The 11,538-nt window shown below is 34.9% G+C and overlaps 1 protein-coding gene across 1 annotated transcript in view; it reads right to left on the minus strand.

Annotated features, from left to right (window-relative positions):
• Positions 1 to 11,458, minus strand: part of LOC136041014 (nuclear anchorage protein 1-like) — a 93,347-nt gene extending 81,889 nt beyond the window's left edge. Inside the window, exons 1-4 of the mRNA XM_065725519.1 lie at positions 11,353 to 11,458; positions 4,541 to 4,635; positions 3,161 to 3,240; positions 873 to 1,106 (exon numbers count right to left, since the gene is read on the minus strand). Coding sequence (XP_065581591.1) covers positions 873 to 1,106; positions 3,161 to 3,240; positions 4,541 to 4,618 — 392 coding nt within the window. The 5' untranslated portion in view covers positions 4,619 to 4,635; positions 11,353 to 11,458. The remainder of the gene's footprint in view (positions 1 to 872; positions 1,107 to 3,160; positions 3,241 to 4,540; positions 4,636 to 11,352) is intronic.
• Between the last annotated feature and the right edge of the window lie 80 nt (positions 11,459 to 11,538).

Consider the following 11,538-nt stretch of genomic DNA (forward strand, 5'->3'; position numbering starts at 1 on the left):
TTTAGTAAGGCAGGGCTTTAGGTTTGGGTTCAGTTACTCAAAGTTAAGATGGGAACTCTAATAGCAATATTTACAAAAAGTGTCAATTATGTCGACATAATGTCATCTTTCTGCGTAATTCTTCTTTTATTTTATGGGCAATAAAGTAAATATAGAATTACCCAGAAAGATGGCATTATGTGGACATAGATGGCCCTTGACGCAAACGTTGTTCTAGTATACCAGGTTGGAGTTTCTATACTCTGCATTCTAAATACTGGGCATTCTGTTTCAAAAAACCTTAGTCTAGTAGGGACTTGAAAAAGAAAGAATTTTTTTGGGGGGTCGTGGAGAATGAATAACAAATAGACTGAAACTATTTCACCTATTGTATAGCGGTATTGAAAACGACTTATCAAGCTAGCAGCATGAAATTATTGGTCAGACTTTAATCCTCCAGTAGCTATGATTGAAAAAATGTGATCGCCCATCAGATGCTATGAATCTCATTGTTCATCTCATTTTTTGTTCATCTAAAACTTTATATTTGATAGGCCACTAGATTCAAATCCCTTTTTCTTTTATACCTACATTCAATTTTCGCAAATCATTCTGTATGTTACCACCAGTACCGCAAATCAACCATGAATTTTAAGAAGGGCTGTATTTTTTATCCTCACCTAAGGATAAACTTCAAGCTGACGCGCTAAAGGTTCATTCACAATGAGATTTTACTGATATCGAGATTTTATATAAGCCAATCAGATTTTCCATATATTTTTCTGAGTGCTTAAAATAATCCAAAAAAAAATCTTTGATGGGCTCAAAGTACCTCAAGTTAAATCTCGGCAATAGTAATATCTCAGAGTGAATGAGCCCTAAGGAAGACTTACTTGTGAGTCTTTTCTTCAATTTGAGCTAATAGATGTTCCTTTTCAACCTGCCAAGGGCTATCTCTTTGGGAACCATTCGATGACTCGGAAAGACGAGCTAGATGAATCCTCATTGGTTCTTCTCTTACCGAGCTATCTGCTCGAAAACTTACTGCAGGACTACGATGAACACTCCCAGAAACAGAGCCAGATCTGCTGGATTTGGACACTTGAGCCATTCGTTCCATTTGACGTCTAAGGGCATTTCAACCATTAAATTAAGACAAATTAAATCTCAAAACGACATTTACTGTATAATCCAGAAATGTAGGGGGGAAAAAATGATGGGTGATTTTTTTATTCCTATTTCCTATGCTTTTGAACACGTTCTTTTTAATTGGAAAGGCCATTTTCTTGAATGAAGAATATTGGCACAATGCGGGATGCTAGTTAATTAAAGTTTATACGGTGAGTTTAAACAAACATGAAGATGTGTGGGACATTTCATTGAAAAGTGGTACCTAGGGGACTAAACCCTCATTCGTAACTCAACAAATTAATAGTTGTCCATCATCTACTGAAAATAAAGTTGATAACACCTTTTCTGTAATGCCTTCCCGAATGGCTTGATGAGCCTGCTGAACTACAAACCAAAGCCCTAAGTACAGACCAGAATAGTAAAAAGAGTACCGGTGATTTGTCCTATTTCATTTTGTTTTTAAATTGACACAGTTATTGTAATTAAAAAGCTGATTAATCATATGTACATACAGAAAAGGGAATCCTCTGGAAATATATGTATCACCAAAATATATACGCCTTAGCATCTAAACTTTTCTTCAATAGTCTTCTGATAAGCCCCCCCCCCCCCTAAAGGCATGTTCCAAATAGTATGGGAGGCTAGTAGAGGATGTTTTTTTTAAGCAGGCTGATATTGGTCTTGATAGATATTAAAAAACACTAGCATCATCTTCAGTGCAGCAATATCGACCATACCTTGAAAAATTTAAACTAGCAATACTTTCGTTTTGTATAAATCTAAATTGTAGTTATGCGTATCTGAAATTTTCTGAAATTAAGCAAAATATTTAGTTTTGAACTTTTTTTTTATTTTTGCTGAATATATAGCTCTCTTTAAATTCTCTTTCTAGTCTCATTGACCTTGGGCTGGAAAGATTTGGACAGGAATATCTACTAAGAAGCTTCATCCGAAAATTAGGTCTAACGTGGAAGGACGCTCTACTGAGCCTGCTGCAAACAAGAAATCTCATAACTCTCTTAAAAGCAGTTATTACCATTTCGTATGGAATAACTGATATTTATCAGAACTAGTGACAATATCAAAGACTTGATAGGATAGTCTATCTTCATACAATCGAGGAAAAAATTATTTGATTAAATTTGATATTTACCGAAACTAATGGCGACTCCGAAAACCTTGATAAGTTCTTTAGTAAAATTATTGGAATTTCTTAAAATTTGTTTGAATGTTAAAAATATTTAACATATAATAAAAATAAAAAATGACAAATATAATTCACAAAATAACATACACATATTTTTTCAAAAACTTCTAAAAACAGCTCATCCCCAGAAACCAAAAGTATTGTACCTGGACAATTAATTCTGAAAAAAAATCCATTACGAAATCTTGGTGTTTACAAAGATGGCAAACAATCACAAAACACTCATCTGCAAATATCCGTTTTGAAAATCAAAAATGACTTTTAAGCTGTATCTTCAATAAAGGTCTATTTACTTTTTCAACAAGGAAATTTATGCTATATTATAGAGTCAAATATTGAATACATCAGTATCATAATAAAAAAGAGGTTAATTAAATGTTAATTTTTTTTTACGTTTATAGAGAGGCAATACGTTAGAGGGATAACTTTATGATGAAGTTAAATGAAAAGGGGAAATCGATTAGGGGAAGTCTAACTGTAGGTAGTACGTTTACTAAACAGTAAATAAAATCTACAGTGAATACCTTTTGAAATGAGAGGGCGGAGCCATATGAATATTAAACGAAGATACATTTAGCACTAAGAGTCAAAGGTCATATCTTTTAATGTTTTTAGTTTTGTGTGTTCAAGTTTGTCAGTTTTTCTTTCAGTCCCTTATTTTTTCTTTTAATTTATTTAAGCTTCTTCTTGGGCTAAGATACTTCGACAGAATATAATTACGCACAAAGACATAATCAACAGTATTCTTCCCTCAATTTAGACCCGCTCTTTCAAATGCGATTTTTTTTTATCAAGTGTCATACAAGGAAATAATCAAATAAATAAAAAAAATATAAATTTTACTTCTGTTCCTCTAATTGACGTCGTATGGCTGCAAGTTTGTGATCAGGATTAGCAATAACATCTTCTTGATGGAGAGCTCCCTGAAAAAGAAAAAACCTTGCTGGTAAAAAGATAGACAAGGTTAGGTTGAAAGACATACATAGGCAATTATGCACCAGAGGGAGGAACTTCATGTGCAGGTCCCAAAAATTTAGGATTTGAACAATTTTATCTATATTTTCCCCAAATATTCATGCTGTTTGCCTGTTTTTGTATGTTTGTGAAATTACCCCCCCCCCCTACACCCCATGTAAAATTTCAATTTACACATCAAAGGAGGATCAATGTGCAAAATAAGCAATTAATTGCATACTTAAATCAAGCTGGTCAAAAAATTTAAGGCTAAATAGAATGTAGCCTCCGAAATTTGTTTGAAATTCAAGATTCACTTACTCCCTCTGTGAGATCTGATTCTAATCTCGTGATTGCTTTTCACACTATCTGGAATCTGTGTCAACCCGTAGGTGTCACCCTTTAACAGTCAAAAAAAATTGTATTAAATCCTCTTAATTTTTTTGGTTTTCCTCTTTTCTTTTTTCCTTTATAGTGTTGAATTTATAGGAGTTTTTTTCTTTTCTGTGCCTTTTTTGGAGGTTTTCTTATAATCGAAATTCTTTAATATTTAAATAGGTGCACCTTTTACATTCCCGGCCGTTTTACCAGGGTGTAGAATTTCATGGGGGATGATAGCGTAATTACTTAATTGTTGTTTTTTTTGTGGGGCGGGGGGGGGGGGGTAATTTGATTGATTACTTCAATGGATGTCTTTTAGTTTCCTTAATTCCTCATGAACATAGCAAAGTAAAAGCAGCAAAAAAAGAAAATCTAGGCTAAAACATGCTCAAAAGAGGATAAAAACATAGAAATCTACTCTTCAAAGGAAATGCATACAGGCCTACAATATATTACAAAAACGTTTCAAAAGAACTCACTGATTGATAGAATCTAGCAAATTCTTCCCATTTAAAATGCTTTGCATCTAATATTAACAAATGAGATGTTACATACAAAATGAATCTAATTCTAAAACTATGAAGGTGGCTGAAGCTTGCAAGATGTATTTTACAGAAAAAATAGCAAAAAATAAATGAACACATTTGTTCACAAAAAAAACCTTGAGAAATGGAGGTCTTAGGTTTTTTTCTTGCCCCATAGGGCTAGAGCAGGGTCAAAACATGTAACTCATTTTCAGATATTAGGGAATATACTTAACATATTTAATGTGCTACAAACCATCTAAGTCATTACAAACTAGAAGAATGACATCTACCTAAAAATTTGTTTTAAACACTGATACCTAAGCCGAACAAAATCCTTAAACAATACACATTAAAAGTTTACCTTTTGAAGATTAATAACAGCCTTTTGCTCTTTTTCTGCAGAAGATCTTTCCATTTCACCAGAACCGGGATGTACCATTTTTTGCTTTACTTGACCTTAAACAGAAAAAAAATAACACCCATTGGTCATCTTGAACACTCATAAGTGCAAATCTCTGGATTAAAAACATTTTCAAATGGCGATCTTTACTAATATTTCTGTGGAGGAGGGGGGTCAGATTAAGAAAACGGTTGATTCTTGCACTATCCTAGGATATCTTTCTCTTTTTGACATTTACTATAAAATTCATAAAATCAGACTTAGATAAGATTAGTTTTATTTCAAAATTTGGCATCACAAGCCTGACTGGTCCAAATTCGAATTGAGGATTTAAAATAATAATAACAGCATCAGAAAAGATTTAAAACAATCAGACATATAAGACTGACAAACGAAGGCACTGTCAGTTCATCAAAATTGTCAAAGAAAAATAAGAAACAAATCAATAAAAAAAGAAAAAAAATCTATATACATGCATACTTTTACACGCCATTACTGTCAAAAAACAACAGCAATTAAGACAAATAAAACTAGTAAATTAAAAGGGTTATTAAAAGCGTAAAAAGGAGGAGAAAAGCAAACATATACAAATAAAAAGCAGTAAATTATTATTTTTTTTTGTTAATTACATTGGTAATATAAGGTACAAAAGTCTTTATGTATCTTAAAGTCAAGCAGCAAATGGGGGGGAAAGATAGGAGCAGGTTGAGAGACAGCCCAAGGTGTGCAAGGTCTGGGTGGCTAGTACTTTTAGGGAAAATATTATCTGCACAGAGGTTTGGTATTGCATAGAATCATACTCATGGCATCAGCTTTTTCGGGTACTAAGTTGATACCATCTGACAACAACAATACCAACAGGAAATAGTGAGGAATGTCAAAGTCATAGACATACATATTAGGTGTGGATTAGGTATGTGTCTAAGAAGGAAATCAGAGATTTCCCCCCTCCTCCAAAAGCAGAAATCGACTCTATTGCTAATTGCTTTGCATATATATTGCTTCCTTCTAGACCAAAACATATGCTTAAGTTACATGGGTAAAAGATGGACTGTAGCACTTGAATAAAAGGATGAGCCAATTAGCTGAGAAGCATGGTAAATTAGGTGGGTTTTTCAAAAGCAATACCTTATTGTGAAGCCATCTCATTCGATGGCTGGCGAATTGTTCCTTGTTAATGAACTCTGCAGTGTCCTCAGAATCATAGTAATGAATGTGTGGATGATGCAATCAACCACAACTATTTTTTTTCTGGAGCCAGCACAACAAAGCCTATTGGGTAAAGTTGGGCCAGCTCTTTGGACGACTGAAACTTGCTCTGTTTCAATAAACTCTGCAGTGTCTTCAGTAGTGAATGAATGTGTAGATGCAAGGCACAACAACTCCCCTTTTCAGAGACACAGCAACAGAGCCATTGCAAGGATTGAAATCACAAATTAATTTAGACCTAGATCCTATAGAAATTAAAAAATGGCACTATTAGTTAAAGTCAGCCAGTTTTTTTTGGCAAAATTCAAGGCTTTTCTGTTCAACACCTTTCAAGTATAAAAGAAACTATCCAATGCTGTTTAAAGCACTCTTGCAAGGCGACTTATTAGTTGTACAGATAACTGTGATGTAAAACAATATAAGAAGCAGTTCTTTTCTAGGTTATAAGGAAGAAATGGGCATTATGATCATTCTTGACAAAATAAAAGCAGTTAAGTGAAAATGGCCAGCAAGTTGGTAAAGTCTGTTGAATTGACAAATTTCCGGTCCTTCTGGTATTTACAATAAGGTGTATTTTTTGGCTTTCCTCTTCATTGGTTTCCCTCTGGTTGTCGCTCTGGAGAGTCTATCTTCCACCATAAAGATAGCATGTCCCAAGTACCACCATCTTCGTTGGCATATGACATCTGTTACCAGGGGCAGATGCATGATAGAGCAAACTGTCTGGTTAGTTATGTGGTCCCTCTAGTTAATGTTCAGTATCCTGCAAAGACAGTTGTTCTCAAAAGCGAGAATCCTCTTTTCTTGCTGTTGGTTCAGTTTCCAGCATTAACAGCTATAGATGAGGGCAGAGAGGACGTTACTGTTGAACAGCCTCAATTTCAGGAAGTACTTTTTCAATCACCAAGCTTGCTTTAGTTGATTAAATGCTCCACTGTATTGTCCAATCCTAGACTGTAACTCCTTTTTGCTTGATCCAGTTGGTTCAACTGTACTTCCAAGGTATCTGAATTCCACTACCTTCTCTACTAAATTGTCCCCACACTTTTTGCTAAGTGGTGAGTTGCTTGTTGCCATGCTTTTTGTCTTGTCTGTACTAATCTTTAGTCCCAAAAAACTTACTTTCTTTTGTATGACATCTAGAAGCTCCTAGAACCTTTCCTTGTTTGCCTTGATCAGGGTGATGTTGTTGGCAAAATCAAGATCTGCTAGTTGTTTATTATCACTTACTTGGATCTGAAATCCTGTGCAATCTCAAAGGGCATATTTGATAACAAGAACAAAAAGCAGGGGGGAGAGGACACATTCCCGTTTGACCCCAGATATGATACTGAAATACCTTGTATTTCCTTTGTGGATCTGAACACAGCACTTTATGTTTTCATTCAGCACAATGATCAGGGATACCAGTTTATCTGGAATACCATAGTGTTGGAGGATTTTCCACAGCAACTCTTGGTGTATTGAGTCAAAGGCTTTTTCAAAATCCACAAAGACAAGGTACATCATTTGTTGCATTCCTAAATCAATATGCAAAGGACATATATAAGGTCTGAGTGGAAGCCATGTTGTTCATCTCTCAAGTGCTTATCTAATTCTGTCTGGATGCAGTGGAAGATTATCTGTGAGAATAGTTTCCCCAGGATAGAAAGGAGGCTGATTCCCCTCCAGTTATTGCACTTTGATGCATCTCCTTTCTTGAAAAGCTTGATGAGTTTGCTTTTTCTCTATTCTTCAGGGACTTTCCAGATTTCCAGATGCATGTAAAGAATGCAATCCACACCGTTATGCAAGCACCTATAGAGGTTTTGAGCATTTCTGCTGATATCTTGTTGCTTCCTGGTGCTCTACTGTTCTTCATCTTGCTAGCAGCTTGAACTATTTCTTTGGTCAATGGCTCTTCTGTATTGATTTGGAGGTCCAGGAAAGGGGGTGTGGGGATGTCTGCTGTGTTAAGAGAACTAGGTCTATTGAGGATTTTCTCAAAATGTACAGCCCAAACCTCAGAGATTTCATCAGGGGCTGTAACCACCTTGCCATTTTCATCTTTAACTGGCCTGTTTATGTTACATTGTTTTCCAATGATTTCATTGGTAATGTTGTAAAACGTTTGGCTGCTTCTTCAGCCATAGCTGCCTTCTTTTCTAGAAAGTCCCATTTATCTCCCCTTGTGCTCTTCTTCACTAGCTTGTCTTGATGTTGGTATAAATGATTTCTCAAGACTTTATAGCAGTCACCTCCACCATTTAGAAGATGTTGTTTTAATTTCTGACATTCTTCAATGAGGATCCATGTCTTACTGGATAACCATTCATTGTTGGGTCTTTTTTTTTGTGTCAAAGCATTTCTAGTGTTGCCTGGTTATAGACTTCATTTAGGGTGTTCCAGAATGACTCCCCATTGCCTTCATGGTTGAAAACTAAGGCTAAGCTTTCAAACATGTTTGTAAGCTGGATACTAAAGTTGTGAGGTGTCTGTGTCAAATAATTAATCATATCAAATAATGAACTTACAAAAATGTGATTTGATCCCCCTCTCTACAATCAAAATGAAAGACAGGTCAAGATAGCTAGGCTTTGTTTTATCAATGTAGGATGATAGCTTCCAAAAATTATCCTGCTGGCAATCCAACTGAGGATGGCATAGAGTGTAAGCCTCCCACTACTTTTGTAGCCCTGCCCAACATTTCTTTAATTGTACACATGAAGTCTAAATTTTTGTGGACAGGACAAAGCAAGATATGTGTTTCAAAAAATCACTATCACAAGCCAAGAAGAGCAAAATCATATTTTAGAGTAAAAAAAAGTGGAGAATAAAGATAATTCTTAAAATGTAGGAGCTTCATTGGTGGGATTAAAAAGTAAAAGGAAAGGCTATTGTTTAATATACTCATATTGCAAAAAGTGACTTGAAAACCCCTAGATGCCAGGTTAGGTGGGAATCAAACATCATTAAAAAACTGTTTACTTAATGCATTTTAATTTCTGACATTGATGCAACAACCTCAATGATTTTTAATTAATTATGCTAAAAATCTTTCCCTAACTGATTGCTGAATGATCACAAGTTGGAAGAGGTGCATCTTTTCTAAATGGAACTAGCTGGGGGAGGGATGAGTGATCATAAAGACTAAAAACACAAACATCATTCTGATCCAGATCTGGTGACATTGGGGCAAGTTGGAGGGGGAAACCAGAAATCTTGGAAAATACTTAGAGTGGAGAGATCAGGATGCAACTTGGTGGGTAGAAAAAACAAATGCTATAGATACATGATTGACATAACCAAACTGAATCTGCTCTCTTTGGGGGTATGGGGGGTTGTTAATTTGGAAAAATTGAGGTATTTTTAGCTTACAAATGGGTGACCAGACCTTAATGCAATTTGATATTTAGAAGGAACCTATGTCTCAGAGCTCTTACTTTAAATCCCAACCAGATCTGGTGATGTTGGGGGGAAATCGGAAATCTTGGAAAATGCTTCGAGTGGAGAGATCAGGATGAAACTTGGTGGGTAGAATAAGCAAATGTTGTAGATACATGATTGATGTAACCAGACTAGATCTGCCCTCTTTGGGGGAGGTAAGGGAGGTCTAGTGCTTTGGTGAGTTTGGTTGTTCTGTACATGCTAGGACAATGAAAATTGGTAGGTGTGTCAGGGACCTGCACAAATTGACTTGATTACAGTCATTTTCCCTGATTTGACCTTCTGGAGGGCTGAAGGGAGAGGAAAAATTAGAAAAAAATGAAGTATTTTTAACTTAAAATGTGTGATCAGATCTTAATGAATTTTGATATTCAGAAGGACCTCGTGTCTCAGAGGTCTTATCTTAAATCCTGACCAGAATTAAGCCTCTGATTTCCCTTTCAAATCAATCTATTGATTCTTAGAGTTTTGCTATAGCTCATGCCATATGGGCTCTTGGCTCTTCCAACCTTGTCACAAGTGCCATATGAGCTCTCAGTTCTTGTTTGGTCTTGTAAAAACTATATCCTAGGGTTATATATAGGACCTCAGGGAGGAAGGGGTGTGAGCAGATTTGCAACTGATACAATTATTATATTTGAAAAGAATATAAAGAGGCCCCTCTACTGATGATCATATATACAGCCCAAGAAATATATACAAACTAAAAGAAGACACTAAAACAATACAATTTTTACTTTATAATATGCATTATGTTTTTGTTAGTAAGATTGTCATGTTTCCTTTTATTATTTTTAAACTTTTTAAAATCATCTCAAATAGTTTTGGGCAAATGTGTAGAAAATGTGAAAACAAAAGGGAAATTTTTTAACATACTCATTAATGGGATAGCAAAGAAAGAGACATGCCTTTAGAATCAAAATTGTATCCCAAATCTAATTATAACATTCATTTGTCACTAATGAATGTTACCCCAACCCTACAAATGTGCAAACCCTAAGTTGTATATATTTACTTATTCTTGGTAAGTCATTCCTTTCTTTGAATTGATAAAACAGTTTTTCAAAATAATAAGAAATTCATTATATCAACTATATAAAATTTAGGGTTTATTTCTACATTAGGGTGGGGGGGGGGGTAAAGTTCACTTCCAAAAGAAATGGATGTTATATTTAAATTCTTGGTGAAATTCTAATTCTAAAGATAAGTCTATTTCTTAGATATCTGATTAGTGAGTTAATAGGAAAATTTACTAAACAAAAAGAGAGGTATTGAGATGATCTGAGTAGGATTTATGAGAATTCCCCCCCCCCCCAACAGTCTCAAATATAGCCATAGGCTGCATATAAAAATAACATAAAATAGGAAGGGACTATTAGATTCCTTAACACTGTCCCTTTTGTACATAATAGTCATTTCCCTGACAATGTTCCTTGCCATCCTCTGATATAGCCTTAATAACAGTTTCTTTGCTTTTTTTTATTGTTATATCCCTTGCAAACCATTGACATTGTGTAAACTTGAAGATATCCAGATTGGCCTAAGCATCAGATTTAATATTGGATAGAAGATATTAATTTAAATGAGCTAACAATGCAAATAATAATAGAGTAAACATTATAACCTGATTAATATAAACATGCTGCATATCATAAATTAAGGACTTCATTGTTTTTATATTTTAAACTAGAAACCCCTCAGGAATGATGTCAGTTTTGCTGTGATGTCATTTTTGAGGGGTTTCTTAGTTTTTCTTTTTGAATTCCTGCAAATTGTTTTCAAAATAACATTTTGCTATTAAGCAAATTTTTCATCCCTGAATCAGATACAAATGGCAGTTTTTCATACTAGACAGTTTCTTTTTAGAACCATGTTTTTGAACTTTAGGTTGCTATGGACTCTATTCCCTTTTGTGACCCCATTAAGGAATCAAAATTTAATTTTCTTCAAAATAGATTATTGAATTACAAAACAGGATAAAACAACCCAAATAATGATAGTACTCCAATGAGACCCTTCAACCCAAGCTATTCATGGATCTTAGAAAACCATTAGGCATCCTGGCCTTGTGAATTTCATTTTAGGGGGGGACAGGTTAAAGACCCAGATGACACTAGTTTGTTTGAAACATATTTTACCTAAGGCCTACTCCAACAAATAGTTCATTATTTACAAATCCCAAGGTTCAAGAAACCCTTCGGCTTCTTCCCTTACTTGTCCAAGATTACGTAGTGCCACGAAAACTGGCCCCGTGTTCTTTTACTTGTCCGATTACTTATCCTGACTAATCCAAGCGTTTTATGAGACGCACAGAACGTCACTCG

Source organism: Artemia franciscana, chromosome 21 (assembly GCF_032884065.1).
Source record: "Artemia franciscana chromosome 21, ASM3288406v1, whole genome shotgun sequence".
NCBI classification, from domain to species: Eukaryota; Metazoa; Arthropoda; class Branchiopoda; order Anostraca; family Artemiidae; genus Artemia; species Artemia franciscana.